Source organism: Pseudorasbora parva, chromosome 13, assembly GCF_024679245.1.
Source record: "Pseudorasbora parva isolate DD20220531a chromosome 13, ASM2467924v1, whole genome shotgun sequence".
Classification (NCBI taxonomy): Eukaryota; Metazoa; Chordata; class Actinopteri; order Cypriniformes; family Gobionidae; genus Pseudorasbora; species Pseudorasbora parva.
Genome location: NC_090184.1, coordinates 36,477,200 through 36,498,104, shown reverse-complemented (window position 1 = coordinate 36,498,104; position 20,905 = coordinate 36,477,200). Strand labels below are relative to the sequence as shown.

Below are 20,905 nucleotides of genomic sequence, written 5' to 3'. Positions count from 1 at the left end.
CGTTTACACTTAAATTACGTAAATAATTATTATACTAGTGTTACTGTGCTTTAAATTGAAACCTCTCAATTTTGTTGCTATTGTTGTAATTTATTACATATTTTCATATTTCTCTATTAATGATTTAAAACAAAACTTTACACCGTAAATAACCTGGCTACAATTTTAGATATACTTTCAAAAATAGATCCAAACTTAAAATACAAAACTTTATTCAAAATAGAAAGGACAACAAATATGAAGATGACCAAAAACAAACGCTGTTATGTACATGAGAAAAACAAAAAGCACGATCTCATTAACAGCTGAAAGTGAATGCCCTATAAAGGTCACTTTTTAAAAAAATTCAGTTTTCCATACAAAAAAATCTCTGAACAAAACTTATTTGATGTCTATAACAACATAAAACAAATGGAGCTTCAATATTTGATCTTGCATAGATAGTCGATTAGTTAGAAATAAGCAGCTATTAATGTTTTAAAAGTGTGAGGATCACAATATTCCCAAATGAATCAAGTGCAACATAAACATCTAGAACTACATGAACAGAATTAATGCATATTTGCTTAAATTCACAGTGCACCACTACTGAATTTAAAATTACACGTTTATTTCTGTGTTTTAAAATTCCAAATATTATTATCTTCTTTCACTGAGGCAGTCAGTTGTTTTTGTAATGGTTATCTGGAAGTGTTTTGGCTCACCTTGGAAATGAGAACATTTATGGTTTCTGACTTGAAAACAAGCAGTGACACCTTGACAATTACAGGCATACACAATAAAGCAAACATAACTCACTTATCGTCATACACAAGGAAACTGATTTCATAGACGTCATGTTACTCAGTTGGAGAGGATTGTCCAAAGTTCATTTTTTTCCCAACAAACATGCACCGCTGTAATCAGCTGACCTTGAGCTCACAACCACACCCAAATCACACACAAACAACCAAATGACAATATTTCAATGCTTTGTGGCATTTTACAGGCTATATGAAGTTGTTCTCTTTGGGTAAACCAGATGTTTCCAGTGAAAGAACAGGTTCCAGGTAATGGAAAGACTTTGAAAGGATTGGTTTTGGAATCCCTGGTCCTTGTTTCCAAGGCAACCATCTTTAGGGCTCAGGTTAATCATAAGCACCGGGTGAAGCCAATGTTACAGCAGTTAGGATTCGGGCCACTTTGGTCATGCAGTCCTTTGAAGGCTTCGTCTTGGCCGCCCATGATTAGATGCAAAAATGTTAAACAAGGAGAGCAGGTGTGGTTGTTTAACGGAGCTCATTACTGACCGCGGTCGTAGATCTTAACCATCCGTTTAATATGGAAAAGCTTGTGGCGCAGTTTGCGACATTGGTGCTTCTTGTTTTGATAATCTGGCATCTAAGCAGAGAGAATAAGGGAAAGAAAGCCTCATATTATCATCAAAAAGCAGGGCATCTATTACCATGATGAATATGAGTCAGATGTTTAGACATTCTTGAGATTTATAATCATGACTCACCCGTTTTAGGTCTTTCAGACGATTATATTCCTCTGCTACAGCCTGTAACGTGAGATAGAAAACTAAGTAATGTAACTGAACAACAGGGAGATGAAGTTTAATTCTAAAATGTTTCAGTCAGTCACCTGGTACTTGGACGTTCCCTCATCAAGTGTGTCCAGCTCTCTGCTGAGCTTGTTTATCTGATCGTTGATGTCATCCATTTCAGCACACAGTTCCTTATAGGTCCTGAGGTCCGAGTCAAACTCTTTCTTATACTCGTGCCGCTGGCCATCAGACCTGATCTCTGGATACAGACTGATTGGGAATGAAACCAAAGGAAGTTAACATGGAAGTGCACAGGAACATAGATGTTGTGATGGTAATTGTATGTATATTCAGCTTTAAGAAGAAAAGATAAAGGGGGTCAATAGTCATTTGGTAGTAATTTAATAAACATTTATTAAAAGAAATGGATAAACAAATACCCTTTTTTTGTTGCAACAATCCCTTTGAAGAAAGCTAGAGTTAAGCATTTTGATCAAGGCAACAATGATGGTATTTAATGGATTTACTGCTGTGGAGTTTGAACTGACAGCCTTTTATTTGCCACAACACAGAAAACACCCACCATTAACCAAGTAACAGTGCACACATTTAACATTGCTTAGTGAAATTTTGCTAATGTGAATCACCAACTATCACCAATTTTTGCTAAAGTTAAATGTCAACATTCAATGAAATGTTGCTAATGTGAAACCCCACCATGCGCCAAAATTTCATTAATGTGAAACACTACTATATTCGCCAAATCAACTTTTGTGAAATTCCACCAGTTACCAAATTTTTGCTACTATGAAATATTACCATTCATCGAAATTTTGCATTTGTAAAATTCTACCATTTGCCAAAATTCTGCTAAAGTGAAATTTCACCATTCACAGAAATTTTGCTAAAGTGAAATATCAACATTCAAAGAAATTTACCTAATGTGAAATTTACCTAATGTGAAATTTACCTAATGTGAAATTTACCTAATGTGAAATTTACCTAATGTGTAAAATTGCACCATTTACCACATTTTCACTAATATGAAACAATACTATAAATAATGTACTAAAGTACTTTCACAAATATTAATAATAAGCCAAGATTTCATTTTTGTAAAATACTACCATTTGCCAAAAATGTGCTTTTGTAAAATTCCCATATTTGCAGCATAAGTTCATTAATATGAAATACTATAATTTACCAAAATTTCACTTTTGTAAAATTACATTATTTGCAGAAAGTTCGCATGAATATGTGGCCATCCAAACTTTCACCCCTATATTCTTGAGTGAAAAAAAGCAAACTAGTGAGAAAATATAGCTAGAATTAGCCATAATGCAGTGAATATTGGGTAACACTTCACAAAAAGGTTTTATTTCTACAACTTTAGTTAAATACATAAGTTAATATGAACAAACAAAGAAAATAGTTTCCACTTCTAAATTTAGTAATCTTAGTTAATGATAATCTAAGCATTTACAATACATTTAAGATTAAAAATTGTATCTGTTAAAGCTACACTGTGGGATATTTTCCCCCATCTAGCGGTGAAAAGGTATATGACCATCCAGTAAATATTAGTTTCTGTTCCTCTCAATTCTGATTTCGTTGGCCGATTTAGTCCAAGTTTAACATGGCTATCCCCTTCTTCACATTCGACACGGTGCCATCGAGTGTTAAAACGCGAAAGGCGAAGCTTGAATTTACGGGTATGTCCCTCTTTGGCTAATGTACCTTCAAGATGGAGGGGCAACATGGCGACCGGCATTCGAACCCCTCACCTGTATATATTTTCAATGGTATATTATAAACTTACAAAAATACTTTATAACTTGAAAGAAGTAAATATACATTAATGAGCACATATATTTTTGAAAGAACTAAGTGTTTTTAGCTAAGAATAAACTAAAAAAGTTACACAGTGTAGTTTTAACATCAGTTAATCCACTTTGAACTAAAATTAACATTAAAGTAACATTAACAAAGGTTAAAATATGTCATTAAAACAAATAAGGTTTACTAGGTTTGTTTGCTAAGAGATTTTCCTCTGATGGTCCAGCATGGTCTGTTTTTTAACTCATCATAGCAAAACAAACAAGACATGTAAACATTCACACGTGCCTTTCACCCTATAAACTAAAGTTAGTCTATCATGTTACTAGCATGTGAACATCCGTTCCAGAGATGAATTGATTCTCTCCTAAAAACTTCATTGCGGGAATGTGTTTCTAACATTAAGCCTACAACAAATCCTCACCGTGTCCATAGATCCTCGTCAAAATCGTTGGCAGTCTCTCCTCCCGTCGTGTACTCCGTTTCGTACTGGGACTCGTCCAGCTCAGGGTTCCTCCTGCGCCTCTTTCCTCTGGAGGCGGATGGTTTGCGGATGGTGTCCGTCTGGTCAGAGGGGCTGGAGCTCACGTCTCCTGACGGGGATGTAGATTGAGACGGGTGGCTGAAAGAGCGCTCAGGGTAACTGTGGGAAGAAAAAAACTGTTACTACTGTATCCAAACAGAGAAGCAAGGAATCCAAATATTCTTCAGAATACTGTATGACAACCTGAAGGGGAAAATGAGGTTCAAGACTGCATAGTTATGAGGAAATTAATGAACTGAATGAGGAAATGCATGTTAAAAACAATGTTAATGTGAAGAGTTTTTTTCTTGAGATAATCATATTTAAGCTATTATACCCTGTTTTTAAATATAACATTAACAGAAACATGTTGGCTATTTTGTAGCAAAATATCACTTGCTCAATTTATAAGAATACCAAAAAAAATTGTGGGGAAAATTTCAAATGCCCTCATAAATTGGTGTTTGTGAGGATTTTTTTTTTCCAAATGTAGCCCGTACAAACCCTGTACGTAGCAAAATAGATTTTTTATTGTGATGTTTTTTTTTTTAGTAAATGTGCTATACCTGTTAAAAGAAATGAAATGAAGAGCCACTCATATTTTACAGAGACAATGTCTGTTTGTTTACTCTTAACAGGGACTTTGTCAACACTGTTTATAAAAAAATGACATGAATGCATTCATTTATATTGAATCAAAACCATCAAAGCTCATGCAGCCACACAGAGAAAGTCAGAGGCAGACGTGGAGGGAGAGACTTAATTTAAAAAAAAACTAATTATAATGAAAGAACATCTGATTAAAAAATGCACACAGTTTGATCTCAGGCCAAGACACGTAATATCTGGTGTAATCTGACCTGACTTCATAAAAACTAATGGCCCAGACCATTAGCCAGACTAATGGCCCAGATAACTAATGAAAGCACAATAGCACTGCTGATCCAACTACATCTAGCAAAGGTCACAGAAAAGTCTAAAAAATGCCACAGCACAGACTATTTTGAATCAGGAGTAAATGTACACTATTGTTCCAAAGTGTAAGGTCTTTAAGACTTTTATTCAGAAAGGAAAGATGCAATTTAATAAATAATTCAGTGAAGTAATTTCAAATAAGCCCTAAAAAATCCTGAAAAATTTAAAAAAATGTTTACAACACTGATAATATTAAGAAATGTTAGAATGATTTCTGAAGGATCTTGTGACACTAAAGACTGGAGTAATAATGCTGAAAATGTAGCTTTTCGTCACAGGAATAAATAACATTTTAAAATACATTATACATAGAAAAGTTCTATTAAATTCTAGGGGTGTAACAATATATCGTGGACAGTGACAATAGATTGTGTATAGTTCACCCAAAATGAAAATGAATAGAGTTTTAGTGTCAGTACTACATAACTATTTCATGTTGAATATAATGTATAATAATGCAATGGAGGAATATTTGTGGGTCCTGATAATGGCAAATTACTTTTTACAGTAAAAAAATGGCCTATAATATTTTAAATATATCTAGCCAGTGACAGAGTGCAAGCAAATTTTGTCTAAAACAATTCTGTATGTTCAGTTTCAGAATCGTGAATATTTTTATTCTGGTGTCACCATTGTCCTGGGCATTGGGCTACCAGCACCAAATCCAAGTTGTAATCCCAGATGTAGCATTTTAATCAACAGTACATTTTTTGTAAACTTTTTACCATGTGTCTTTGCGTATCGCAATAATATCGTATCGTGAGTTCAGTATTGTGATATGAATCGAATCCTGACATGAGGATATTGGTACACCACTATTCAATTCTAATAATATTATAGTTTTATAGTTTTCTTGGTGACTGAAATACTTCTTTTCAAAACCTTACTGACCCCAAACGTTTGATCTGTAGTGTGTGGAAAACTGGAATGCAATTTCAAATGACTTCAGGCAATAAAGTTAGCTCCAATATTTCCTTAGCAGGGACATGCAATATTTCCTGTTTACGTGGAGATCAGCATTAATATCTCCAGTTAGGTCAGGGCCGGATCACTCACTCACCCGATAATATTGTGGGTCTCAGAACTAAAGACACTGCCAGTCTTTAGGGGGATAGAACCGACACTGGGGGCAGAAGCCAGAACAGGAGCCATCTTCTCTGAAAACACCATGGACGCCTCCCGCACGCTCTGCCCATCCTGTACATGGTTGACCTGAAAAAGGAACAAACTATCTGTTCAGTACAAAGTCTGCCAACTTCGATATATATCTGAACAAAAAGTCTGACTCGCATAAAATCAGGAAGCAACATTTTCAGATAATGAGAAAGCAAAAGGTCTGTGTGTTTTTTTAAAACACTATTTAAGATGAACAGGAACATTTCTACATATATGGTTATTTGGCAGAGGCTCTTCAAATGACAAATAACACAATACACAAACCTGATTCCAAAAATGTTGGGACACTGTACAAATTGTGAATAAACACTGAATGCAGTGATGTGGAAGTTTCAAATTCCAATATTTTATTCAGAATACAACATAGATGACATATCAAATGTTTAAACTGAGAAAATGTATAATTTTAATGGAAAAATAAGATTTTAATTTTCATGGCATCAACTCATCTAAAAAAAGTTGGGACAAGACCATGTTTACCACTGTGTGGCATCCCCTCTTCTTTTTATAACAGTCTGCAAACGTCTGGGGACTGAGGAGACGTTGCTCAAGTTTAGGAATAGGAATGTTGTCCCATTCTTGTCTAAAACAGGCTTCTAGTTGCTCAACTGTCTTAGGTCTTCTTTGTCGCATCTTCCTCTTTATGATGCGCCAAATGTTTTCTATGGGTGAAAGATCTGGACTGCAGGCTGGACATTTCAGTACCCGGATCCTTCTTCTACATAGCCATGATGTTGTAATTGATGCAGTATGTGGTCTGGCATTGTCATGTTGGAAAAGGGCAAGGTCTTCCCTGAAGAGATGACGTCTGGATGGGCGCATATGTTGTTCTAGAACTTGGATAAACCTTTCAGCATTGATGGTGCCTTTCCAGATGTGTAAGCTGGCCATGCCACACACACTCATGCAACCCCATACCATCAGAGATGCAGGCTTCTGAACTGAATGCGGATAAAAATTGGGTTGTCCTCTTTGGTCCAGATGACATGGCGTCCCAGTTTTCCAAAAATAACTTCAAATTTTGATTCGTCTGACCACAGAACAGTTTTTCACTTCGAAACAGTCCATTTTAAATGAACCTTGGCCCAGAGAAAACACCTGTGCTTCTGGATCATGTTTAGATATGCTTCTTTTGGGACCTATAGAGTTTTAGTCGGCAGCGGCGAATGGCACGGTGGATTGTGTTCACTGACAATGTTTTCTGGAAGTATTCCTGAGCCCATGTTGTGATATTCATTACAGTATCATTCCTGTATGTGATGCAGTGCCGTCTAAGGGCTGAAGATCATGGGCATCCAGTATGGTTTTCTGGTCTTGACCCTTACACACAGAGATTGTTCTAGATTCTCTGAATCTTTGGATGATATTATGCAGTGTAGATGATGATAACTTCAAACTCTTTGAAATGTTTCTTTGAGAAACTAATTTCTGATATTGCGCCACTATTTTTCGCCACAGCATTTGGAGAATTGGTGATCCTCTGCCCATCTTGACTTCTGAGAGACACTGCCACAAGAGACTCTTTTTATACCCAGTCATGTTGCCATTTGACCTAATAAGTTCCGAATTGGTCCTCCAGCTGTTTCTTATTTGCACATGTAACTTTTCCGGCCTCTTATTGCTACCTGTCTCAACTTTTTTGGAATATGTAGCTCTCATGAAATCCAAAATAAGCCAATATTTGGCATGACATTTCAAAATATCTCACTTTCAACATTTAATATGTTATCTATATATCATTCAAACAGAAATTTTGGATTGTTTGTTTTTGAAATAAGTCTTAATATGAAATAAAACTGTAATATTGTGAAATATTTGTACAATTTAAAATAAATGTGTTCTATTTAAAATATTTTTAAAATATTCTTTTGATGGCAAAGCGGAAATTTTAGCATCATTACATGATACTTCAGAAATCTTTCTAATACGCTGATTTACTCAAGAAAATCAATTATGTATTATTATCAATGTTGAAAAGATATGTGCTGGTTAATATTTCTGTGGAAACTGTAATCCATTGTTTAGTATTCTTGATGAATAGAAAGTTCAAAAGAACCACATTTTCAAATTTAAATCTGTTTGGAAAAATGATTCAACATAAATAAAAGTTTTATCTGCAAAAGCTTATGCCTGCCTATTAGATTATTGCTATAATGCAAGAAAAAAACATAATCATTGAAATTAACATCACAAGTCTTAAATGCAGACTTTTAAAACTCTATTCTGTGCATAACATTATACCATTTTGGATCCATTGTTTAGACCTTTTTTCCCCTTCTGCTAGTGTACAGGAAATTCTGTAGCAAATAAGACGCAAAAGTGCTCCAGCTCTTCCTGTGTAAGTCTGATTTCAGAGGATGTTCTCAGCATGCAAGTTTTGTGTTAAACACACAATGCCAATATAGTTATGACTTCTGGTACAATATACAAGCGTTCCTAGCAAAAATGTGAAAAAAAGTGAGTGGCGATGTGGATATAAGGAAAAACTATTCCGAGCAGCAGACTGCTAAAACAATGAAAGCAGGTGTGTGTGTCAGAGGGATTGTTTGTTTTGTTCTGGAGAGGTTGTTTGTGAAGATATGTCTGTGTATTTGGAGGGAGGACGCAACAGGAAAGAGGGTGGAGGTGCGTTTCCCTCCAGCTGGGCAGAAAGGGAAAAGCCACTGTGTAGAAGAGCCCAAGTCATCCCGGAATTCCAACAATGATTTCCCTGCATGAGCTACTGCCACCGCTGATCCGTGATTACGCTACATAAGCAGGGAAAGAATGCTTGAGAACACAGAAAAGAGGGTCGTTGCATGCTCGTGACCTCCTTTTTCACCAGAAAAAAAGTGAAGGAGAGGCAGAAAGGCAAAGAGAGAAAGGTATTCAAAGGGAGTGCGTGGAACGCTGTCAGAATTCATAGATCTCCTGAAAGCACCAGGGCAGAGAAAGACAGACCTGTCTCATGATGGTTGTAATTATGTTTCCAATGGACTTAATCCAAAATCAAACCGCACCCCACGGAGCCTTTACTACCAACCACAGGTTCATTAACAACCTGCAGACTGGTGGAAAGATTTATTCCTAAGAAGTTTATAGCTCAGGATTTTCAGTTATAGCGCAGCAACTCTGTCTCAGACATTTCTCCTAAAATTCCTAGAAGTAAAAATAGAAACAAATGAGGCAATTTTAACATCTGTTAATAGCATAGAGCTTTAGAATTATGGATGGTTTTGGAAAAATATGAGAAATGTTTGAGTTCATACTGAGATCTCTGACTTTTTATTGCAGACTTTGGTATCTCTGTAAATCTAAGCAGTGAGCACACTGTGATCCCATTGAAATGTGAAAGGAGAGACATTTTTCTAGGGCCTCGGGAGACAATGTGAGGAGCCATTTGCTCTCCATTTAATCTGAAACAATTAAAACCGCATTATGCCCTCCTACAAAGTCTCGATTTTGGGCTCTACTAGAATAGGTTTTCATGCTTGAATGTTATATTTTACATTGTTGCAGCACTCTTCCTCTGGGAAGATCATAAGCTAAGTTGATCATTCTATGATAATGGTTGGATGATCTACTTAGGGCACATTTTTACACCTCCAATTTACTAAAAATGGAAAGTTTTCCTTTGCCTTTTTCAAGTACAGACGACAACGTTCCACTAAAAACATTGTATTCTTCACGCCAGGAAATGTCACACCCCTTACTTTAACTTATAGTCTTGGGTGGGAATTGTTAAAATGAGGAATATTGTGATGTGTTCATTCCTGGAAGAAATCTTTGTTCAGACAATGCTTACTGATATGGAGAATAACTCACTTTGGAGTGTGTTTGTGCTTTGTAACTGAGATTTTTTTTAAATTATTATTATAAAGATAAAAATGTAAAAAAGGTATTTTTAAGATATTAAAGAGATCTCATCTGTTAACTTATTTTTCTTTACTACGATGAGCCTCGCAGAGTACTCAAACTTTATTTTATTTGATAGCAATTATATTTAAGCTTATTTTGCCTGTTTTATGAATAACATTTATTGCATGAATTGCTCCTACTTTTCAAGAGTCACAATGAGTAATGTAATGTTAATGTGTGATGCGCACACACATCATGACTCATGTTCTCTTACACGGCACAAATGTACTGTATCACTGAAACCATTCTGCAACACATACAGTACAGGCTAAAAGTTTGGACACATTACTACTTGTAATGTTTTTGAAAGAAGTTTCTTCTGCTCATCAAGCCTGCATTTATTTGATCAAAAATACGGAACCAATTTTTTTATATTGTGACATATTACTACAATTTAATATATATATTTATTAAACAATATAACTTTAAAAAAATAAATGTTTAAAGATATATATCATTTATTCAATCCGTTTCAAAGGAATACTAATTCAAGCATGTCTACTAACCATCTGGGTATTACAAAAGTTGAACAAGTTCACAGTCCAGAGATGTTAAAAGCTACTCAACTTTCACAGTTTGGTTAATGATCAATCACAGCGAAACTGGGCTGGCTGTTAACAAACAGACCATATCAGCAATTCATTCAACCTTGTGACTGAATTATCACCAACGTCGCACAGGCTATTGAAACTATTAAAGGCTTCGAAACACCTTCAAACCGCTCCCCCAGTATACATAAACAAAGGTCTGGATTGACTATCCCAAACAATTTAGTATATTTAAACTGCTTGTCCTATGATAGTCAAAGGGATGCTGGAGCCTATAATATACACTGATCAGACATTATGATCAAATACAGTGTATGGGCACCCTGACTGGTTTGCGGATATGCAGACCCATACGCAACAAACTGCGATGAACTGTGTATTCTGACACCTTTCTATCAGAACCAGCATTAACTTCTTGAGCAATTTGAGCTGCAGTAGCCTTTCTGTTTGTTTGGACCACACAGGCCAGCCTTCACTCACCACGTGCATCAATGAGCCTAGGCCACAGTTGCTGGTTCACCACTGTTCCTTTCTTGGACCACTTCTGATAAATACTGATCACTGCAGACCAAGAAAACTCCACAGAGCTGGAGTTATGGAGATGCTCTCACCCAGTTGTCTAGCCCTTGACAAACTTGCTCAAATCCTTACACTTGCCCATTTTTCCTGCTTCTAACACATCAAATTTAAGGATAAAATGTTCACTTGCAGCCTAATATATCCCACCCATTAACAGGTGCTGTGATGAAGAGATAATCAGTTTTATATCAGTTATAAATTTATGACATATCTTGCGGATTGAAATGACTATATTTCCACTGCTAATTTTTTTGATACTGTTTGCTTTAGAGACGAGCAATAACCCTGACACTTGCCTTTCATTTTCATCATCTTAGGCAGGAAACGTCATGCCACTTTGATCTGGGTGTGTCGTTTAATTAGTGACCATGTGTTTCTTCTTCCATGCAGCACGTCTCAGCCTAGACAACCAAAGTTGTAATAAAACTCACCCAATCCTCCACATCTCTGCCCTCGGTTCCTCCCATCAGTGGTCGGTCCCAATAGATGTTTGGTTTCCCAAATTGCCAGATTTTACTTCTGGTCCTATACGAGAAGAAAGCTGCCACAGCCAGTGCCAACACAACCATGAACCCACAAACCATTGCAACTGCCTGGGAAAGACGAAATTGGATAGTTAATTTGAATGCATATAGAATTTATTTATCATTATTTATATAATTTTGTATGCTATAATTGTATGCTATAACAAATAATTTTGTATGCCATATCAACTTAATAATCATCTCCCTCTTATAATCAGTTCTGTATTGAAATGAAAGTTCTGGGTAATTAATAATTACATTAGCACACATTTTGACTCCTCACTGAATTATGGTTTCTTAACTTGCAAAAGGGAACAGAAAATGTGTTTACAGTAATGTACTCACAATGAAAGCCTAATTCACATATTTGTTAAGCGTTTGTATGAATCTTTCTATTAAAATGTATATTTCATGTATTTGAGGTGTAACTGTTCTTAAGCAAAATTGCTGTTTTGAGGAAACAGCTTTTATAATTCTCAGGGGGGCTGGAGGGAAACACAAGTCCGAGGCCCCTCCTCATTGGGTAATTTAGCGTACTTGTTTATTTACTCATTTATTTAGAAACTCCAGTCAATTATTCACTACAGAAAGTCAAAGTAAAAACTTAGAGAAGAGAGCTGAATCTACTTCAACATGTTTTAATCGGTATAACGGTCTGAATTTATTTTCGTAATATATCTCTTGTTGCCCATACTTAGTGAAAAAATATGTTAAACAAGTTATTGTTTTGTAAATGAGAAGTAAACTAATCTAACATCTTTTTTTTTAATAATTACCTTAATAATAATAATTAAAAAAGAGCTTCCATTTACCATCTTCGATGTGCTCTATGTGAGTTGATCAATGTTTATATGTGAATAAAAGCTTAAATCATATGGATTTCTTTAACACTGTCTTTTTAACAATGTTTACATGGACTTTCAAATCTGGCAGGTTTCATTAAAAATATCAATATTATTGTTTTGAAGATGAATGAAAGTCTTATGGGCCTGGAACGACATGAGGATGAGTAACTGATGCCAGAAATAACTAAATCAGCCTAAATAAACGGAGAAAAATATGTATAAGCAACTTTCTCAAATTGCAAATACATTCCCAATTTATGTATTTACGTACGTAGAATGACTGAAACTTTGAAACATATTTTTTTCAGTATATTACATATTGCACTTCTTCAAAACAAAATGCAACGGTTATATCAGGCTTCCATTGTAGGAGTAAATGCACTTCCTGATGGATTTTATACACTAAGGGATGAGTTGAAATTATGGTCTGCTGTAATCATTTGATTGTAGACTTGAAGGAAGACACAAATTAAAGACATTTCCAAACATCCTGTATATTTAAATGGTACCTCCTGAGGGTCCACGTAGCAGTAGTGGTACAAGTACTGGTTATAGACAGGAAAGCCGGCCCCCATTCCTGTCACACTGCTGCCGTAGAGGTTCTGACACATCATAAGCATGGGGTTGTAGTATGAGCTGCTGGAGCTTTGGGCCATAGGGTTCACTCCTACAATGTACACAATGTTTATAATGCCCTGAATCCCAGCCATTATGGAACTGACAATAAGCACCGCCAGGTAGAACTTCCTGCTGCGAAACGTGTTTGTTTTGGAGAAGCTGGCTGCAAAGAATCCCAAAGCGATGATGAAGTTTATGGCAGCGACGGCGATCATGCTGGTCTTTGCCGAGTAAGGGGTCGGATAAGAATTGTAGCCTCCGTAACCATATCCACCACTTCCATATCCGTAGCTTCCGTATCCATACCCGCTGCCGTATCCGTACCCACTTCCATATCCAGGATAGCTAGATCCGTAACCTAATCCGTACTGCATGTCCCAAACCAGAGTCGAGGCCACGCAGGCGAAGATTCCTAGACAGAGGATTATAACGGCCCCTATCATAATCTTCACAATTCCCGGAGGGGAGAACCACTTGTAGAAATGCTGTGGTACCTCCTCGCCAATATAGTAGGATCCTGGAGGTGGAGGGAAGAGATCAAATTCACTCCGTGGGTCATGGAAGCTCCCCGGGGGTCCAAAGCCATTGGAAGGGGGGGTGTACATCGGGGGACTATCGTACGGTTGTTTCTCAAACATCTCTCAATGACGGCCAATGACCTGCTAAAAGAAGCAATTGAATGTGTAAACATGAATAGCATCACTCAGTTATTACAGACAGATTAGGTTCTTAAAGGAATAGTTCAGACAAAGATTTAAATGATCCCATAATACAGAAGGCGGTCTGGCGGAAGCTAGATATTTTACTTTATAACGTATTAATTATGGATATTTTTCTTACACAAACCCATAGATTCGGAAGGACTTTATTAAACTCCTTGGAGCCGTGTGGATTACTTTTATAATGGAAGAATGCACTTTTTTCAGTTTCAAATTTTGGGCTGCCTTTCATCCGCCATTTTAAAGCTTGGATTAGACAGGTCATTTTTTAATATAAATCCAATTGTATTCGACTGAAAGAAGAATGTCATATACACCTAGGATGGCTTAAGGGTAAGTAGATCATGGGGTAATTTTCATTTTGGGTCAATAATCCCTTTAAGACAAAGTAATTACAAATCTTTTTTTTTTTAAGAAAACCAAAAAACAACATAAACATAGGCCAATTTAAGCAATGCACCATTTTCCAGTCTAAGGCATACAATAGCGAACAGATTTAGCAAATGTTTTATTGCCTGATGCAATTATTGACTGAAAAGAGTTTTTAAAAAAAGAAAAAAAGAAGAAACAAACAAATATTGATAAATTATTTTATAATATCTATTTTTATATTATTATTTTATCAAGTCTATGAAATTACACACAGACAAACATTACAGTTTGGAAATTGTAACATTTAAAAAAAATGTTCACCAAGGCTGCATTTATTTGAACAATAATACAGCAAAAACTGTAATACTGTCAAATATTATTACAACTTAAAATAACTCTTTTATTTTTATGTATTTTAAAATGTAATTTATTCCTGTGATGGCAAAGCAAGATTTTCTGCATTATTACTCCAGTCTTCAGAGTCACATGATCCTTCAGAAATCATCATGCTTTTTTTCTTTTCTTTTTTGGATAGTATTATATTAATAGAAAGTAAAAAAAAACAAAAAAAACACAAACATATTTTATTTGATATATAATGTTTTGTAACATTATAACATTGATCAAGTTTAATTCATACTTGCTGAATAAAAGTATTAATATCTTTAAAAAAAAAACTTTTGAATGGAAGTGTATAGGAGCTGCCATGGAATTTCATATAAATATAATTACTGGATAGTAATTCTCCTTTTTGTACTCTGGAAAGAATGGAACAGCATGTGAATAAACAATGGCAGAATTATAATTAAGGTGAACCGTCCCTTTAAATGTCTTTTTAAAGGTCAGCACGTGGTCAGTGACATCAATTAATGCACAGGCCAAAATGATGTTACCCAAAACCACAAGCCGTGTAATCACTGTGCTGAAATAACTGTGTTGTTGATCAGTGTGAGGTAACAACAGAGCGGAGACATCGGCACCAGGGATCAGAGTCTGTCCACACAAAGCCACTGTTTACAGGCCTGACCGTGGGAGTTAAACTCAATCTCAACCATTGTCCAGCACTGACTTTGAAATGCATAGATTTCAGTTCCTGTCAAATATGCCGTTTGTTTAATTTTAGATCATATGCTCTAGAGATAAGGTCACAAACAGGGCAAAACTAGACAGAACAGGACTCAAAATCCACAACTTAAAATGTGTCTAATAATCTTAGGAGGTTATATGTTGAGTACAGTCGAATACTGGTTGTACTTTCATGTTACCATTGATAGATACAGCTACAGCACAATCTACTGTGAGATATTTAGCTAATTCATGAAAAGTTCTTTCTGTTTCTGTATCTTTTTTTCCTTCTTCTTCATTTTTTTTATAGAGGAGATATGAAAGTCCTCGCATTGTTTATAAAAATTGTAATGTCATGATTTTATTGACATTAATACAATATAATATTGAAACAGGGAAAAACAAGAAGCATGCGTTGTTTTATTTAAAAGTCTTCTGTCTCAGTATCTACTGTAGCGTGCAAAACCACAACAAGAGAAGAATGCGTACTACACTTTTAGACCTTGGCAAGGGCCTAGATAAACTATTCCATTTGCCTTGTTGGTTACTATTTGTTCACCTACTGCCCAGCCTCCCCCAACTTCTCTCCTTTGTTACAGCAAAAAGTCAAGGCTGCACTATGTCTGCGCATGGTTCCCATGGTAATAAAGGCCTGAGGTTAAAAAAAAGAAAAGAAGAAAGAAAAAAAGAGAGGCTTGGATAGAAAAACACAAGAGCTTCACTGTCTGGGCCGTTCTGGAGAGCGGGTGCCTACGCAGGCAGATACAGTTGTAAGATCAGGTGTCCTCAAGACAATCCTTTCTTATTTACCATCCCGTCACAGGTTTGTTTTAATGATTAATTAATGAATCTTTTGAATGACCAACATGTGAGAGGGTAAAAAAAGGTGATTACACTTTTTCAGGCTGAAATTGTGTGGTCGTCGTCCATAAAAACTATAGCAGCGTCAGGGTATATACAAAGGTACATACATAACACAAGATATTTAAAAGAATACTACCACATTACATGGCCAAAAAACATGGTATTACTGTAGTTCAATACGCAAGTAAAAAACACCACGGTAAATAGATCAAATACAAAAAGAAACATATGTCTATAAACCCATGGTATTACCATAGCCTACTGTTCAAACGTAAAATTAGCATAGTATTTCTGAATAAGATGGTGTATGAACTCCAGACCTACGAAAAGTAGGAGCAAAGATCATAAAATCTCTTATTGTTCCTGGTCGTAAAACTGCTGCACGTCTATAACGCACTACAATTAGTTTCATTAATTGTTGAGACAACAATTCATTTGATAAGAAGCTTAAACGCATCAATGTCAAAAAATACTTTATAAACAGCTAAATACATTTTAAAATATAAACTATATATACATATCTAAAATATGCAGGCTATGCAAACCTAAAATAAACACAGAAAACATTGTTTACCTTTTTGAATGTGACTTCTGATTAAATTAAAATGGTATTATTATCCCAGATTATTCTTCTTCGTCTTCAAATTCAGTTCTCAGTTGCTTTTGATGTCTACAATATTGAAAAAGTTCAGCAGGTGAAAGTAAAGGTGTTGTTTGAGAATTTCTCTCTCTCTGTCTTTCGGTTAAATCTCTCTGGTCCACCTGCGCCTGCATGCAGTGAAGCACATCTTTATTTGTCTCTCTTTATCAGAGGACTGATTGTTTTGATTCACCAGTCCTGACCCCCCTGGAAAAGATGTGGGTGGAAATGCATGAACGACTGCGAAAATAAACTTCCTTCAGAACAAGAAGTTTACTCGATCTAATGTAAGGACGTGACCGTCCGTCCAGGTTTAATCCCATTGGACAAAAGCTCCAGGGGGCGGGTCATTCCGGTCATTACTATATAAACTATAGCCTGCCTATGTATTTCATTATGTCCCTCTCATATTATAGTGGATAAAAAAATAATAATATTTTTTAATATTGTAAATAGAAATTATCTTAGTTTTATATTATCACAATTAAGTTGTTATTAATTAATTCATTTATTTATTTATTAGATAATTTCACTATTTTGGTTCAAGCAGGTGTTTTTCGTAGGCTGCATGAAGTGTTATGATTTTTTATTTTTTTTTAAATAATTTCAGGCATTTCTTAATTTAAAAAAAATTGAAAATATAGTTTTATATTATCAAAATTAAGTTTTATATATATATATATATATATATATATATATATATATATATATATATATATATATATATATATATATATATATATATATATATATATATATATATATATATATATATATATATATATATATATATATATATATATATATATATATATATAAATAAGATAATTTCACTATTTTTGTTGGAGCAGGTGTGTTTTTTTTCCACGTTACAAAAATAAATTTTATATATATTTATGGCCTACATGGGGGAAAAAACACACCTGCTCCAAATATATTTTATTTTATATTTAACTTTTGAAGTGTTGATATCATACCATTTTCTATAATTGCATAAGGGACATCCACTCTGGTGGCCTACTTATTGATGTTTTTACACTTGTTTTCCCTCAACAAATGTTATCACTTCTTGAAAGGTCCTTGGGAACTAGCATACAACTATAGAAAAGAAAGAAATGCCTAATATTTAAATTTTTGACAGCTGTTCGACGCCATTCTTTTAATTTCCTTGTCATTATGTAAAAACTTAGGCTAGGTGTTGGTGACGCTTTAGTGTGATTTTAATGTTGAGAAGTAAGCATGAGTTACATGCGTGTTTTCAAAGAGCGACCTTTCATTGCATAGAGCAGGTAAATAGCGCCCTCTAGCGTAGAATCAAAGGCTGGCATGAGAATAAACCGAGGTGAGAAGTGAACATTCTAAATACTTGAGCAACATATGAGCTATGTGTCTGATTGGTTGATGTTATTTACATTGTTTATTACGATGACTAATACTAGTATATGGAAAATGGGATTATAAAACAGTATATGCCCTATTCAATAATCTGTTGCCCATTTTTGCTACATGTCGAAATGTAAAGGCTGTAGCCTACATATACAAATGTATATTTAAAAATAAACGAACAACTGTAAACAATGTTAAGGAATGTAAACATGGTAATTAACTTACATTTGGCACAAAAGCAGAACAATGGCCATACTTGTGATATAATTTTGAACTGAATAGATGTTGCACAAAAATATTGCGTGGCATGTCCATCTGTGGACAAAAGAGCGTGTGGTTCTAATAGTTTAGGCCTTATTTTTCAAAGTTATTTAGTTGAATGTTCGAATGACATCAGTTGAAAAAATGACATTGCCATATAGGCAACAATATAATAACATTTTTGCACCAGATTCATTATTCTTATAACTGTTAAAATAAGATTAAGGGATCCCGAAAGACTCTTTTATTCTTGTGAATCATCGAGAGAGTAGAATAAGCATGCCAACAACAGCCAAAATTGCTTGTTTTACCCTTTATGAACAAAAAGTAAACTTACAACCACTCCTTTAATATATATATATATATATATATATATATATATATATATATATATATATATATATATATATATATATATATATATATGTGAGTGGTTGTGTGTGTGTGTAAATAATTGATAAAGCCATTCATTCACATTATTTCTGTGCCCTTGGCTGTACTTAGAGTGTCCCCATTTCAACAAAACTGCAAGAAAAATGTGCCAGGTTTATTTGTTTTGGTTCTTAAATATTAATAAATATTCACTGAGTGAAGTCTGACCTGGGAGTGTTGAGTAAGCATGCTTGCGGAAAAGAGAGAAAGTGCTTTTTTTTCAAAGATTAATGCAGAAGGCATTTCCCCACACCAGAGCACTTGGGGTTACACAGTTTTGACAGAAGAATTTTAGTGTAAAACAGCTTTATGGCTGTGAAAGTTTCATGCGGGTTTCTTTTTTTACAGAAAGTGTGAACAGATGGAGTAGGATGACCACAAACAACATTCACAATATTATCTTACTTATTTGTCAGCTTGGAGCTCTATAAGGTCTAAAAACTGTAATGTGATGTCTACAAGTTTCCCATAGTTTCATCCAAACTCCAGACATTACTGAAATTCATGTGGAAAGGTTAGAATTCCTTTTTTTGGATATCATAACCACATTCAACATGTGCAACCCCACAGATAAAAATGATTGCTTCTACATGAAAATGCTGTCACATGCTTTAGTGTTTGGCTGCATAGAGAAACAAGGGGTCGTCTTACCTTGTGGCTCATTTTACCCCAGTCTTCCCTATGTTGTCGAGAAAGAGAGAAAAAGTTAATTTGAATGAGATTTAGAGGCATTGATAAAGAAATGGGCAATTTCTGCCAATTTGCGCTACCTGACTGAGCCATTTTTTTTTTTTTTTTTTTTTTTTTGATGCAGGTAAACCTATTTCTCAGCTTTACAGCATTTCGCAGTTAATTTTTTTTTTTATATATATATATAACTTAGCCTACTCATAATATGCCACTGGACACCGCCTGTATGATTGTACAACCATTTGGGAGAGTAATCTTCATTCTGAGTAGCTATTCGCATTTAACTGTATTTTGATCACATGTTTATGCATGCTGTGTGTGTCACTGAAACGCTTTGTAGCGCTGAAGTCAATTACTAAAACAAGACATAATACAAGAAAGAATATCAATGAGGACGAGATGAGACAGGTTTGTCCGGATCACAGCACCCACTCCTTTGTACTGACTGAATATATCAACTTTCACAACTGCATAAGAGATTTTGCGATAATCATCGGTGTTTGACGCGCCACTAGGTGAACTGTGAGTGTGAACTATTTTGCTTATTACACGGCAACTAAAAAAATACATGTGTGGAAATAAAGTAGTAGGCTATATAGACTGATTTGAATTAGGCTATATGCCTATCCTGTTTCTGTGGGCTACATCATAGCCTATAGCTAGTAGGCCTATAGTAGGAGGAAAAACAACAAACAACATATTCGGGGGAAGATGCCCTGTGGGCCAGCGATGGTCTCACCACCCAGTTCACCCAAAAATGAAAATTATGTCATCATTTGCTCACCCTCATGTTGTTCCAAACCTGAATGAGTTTCTTTATTCTGTTGAACATAAAAGATGTTGGCAACCAGACAGTTGACCCTTAGCCATCAACTCTCAGAGTAGAAAATACTGTGGAAGTCATTGAGTCCCGTCAACTGTCTTGATTATACAATTTTCATTTTTTGGATGAACTATCCTTTAATTTTTTTTTTATCCTGACTGTGTGCGGGTTACCCAGTAGTAGTCAGATGTAAGATGGTCTTTTGGTGGAATTTTTTTCATTACAAATTAGCAAATGTTTCTATTTATTTCCTACAATAGCGCATTGGCTGATGCTTCATCATCCTGCACATGCTAAACTTATATCTAAATACGATTTAAAAGTAAATGAACATTGCTCTTAAAGGATTAGTGAAAATTACCCCATGATTTGCTCTGGCATAAAGTAGATATTATATTTATAACGTGTTAAATATGGATATTTTTTCTTACAAAACTCTATCAATTCTCTTCGGAAAGACTTTATTAACCCCCCGGAGTCCTGTAGAGTACATTTAAGATGATGGATGCCCTTTTTTTGAGCTTCAAACTCAATGGACCCCGTCACTGCCATTATAAAGCTTGGAACAGCCAGGATATTTATTAATATAACTCCAATTGTCTTT

General features: G+C 35.1%; 1 protein-coding gene across 2 annotated transcripts; it reads right to left on the bottom strand.

Annotated features, from left to right (window-relative positions):
- Positions 1-195: 195 nt before the first annotated feature.
- si:ch73-61d6.3 (occludin) lies at positions 196-19,557 on the bottom strand. Of its 2 annotated transcripts, none has more exons than XM_067414219.1 (8): positions 19,440-19,557; positions 12,941-13,711; positions 11,494-11,655; positions 5,923-6,074; positions 3,789-4,007; positions 1,627-1,798; positions 1,502-1,543; positions 196-1,380 (listed from the first exon to the last, which is right to left on the bottom strand). In XM_067414219.1, the coding sequence occupies exons 2-8, from the start codon at positions 13,685-13,687 to the stop codon at positions 1,282-1,284; spliced, it is 1,593 nt and encodes a 530-aa protein (XP_067270320.1). In that variant the 5' UTR covers positions 13,688-13,711; positions 19,440-19,557; the 3' UTR covers positions 196-1,281. The 2 variants fall into 2 exon arrangements, with proteins under 2 accessions (XP_067270320.1, XP_067270319.1); XM_067414218.1 differs by lacking the exon at positions 19,440-19,557 and adding an exon at positions 16,644-16,979.
- Positions 19,558-20,905: the final 1,348 nt, after the last annotated feature.

Coding starts and splice junctions, on each gene's coding strand:
- si:ch73-61d6.3 (XM_067414219.1), bottom strand. CDS start 13,687: ATGTTTGAGAAACAACCGTACGATAGTCCCCCGATGTACACCCCCCCT. Junction 11,656..12,940: donor GCTACGTGGACCCTCAGGAG/GTACCATTTAAA, acceptor CGTCTTTCCCAG/GCAGTTGCAATGGTTTGTGG. Junction 6,075..11,493: donor GCAGAGATGTGGAGGATTGG/GTGAGTTTTATT, acceptor TTCCTTTTTCAG/GTCAACCATGTACAGGATGG.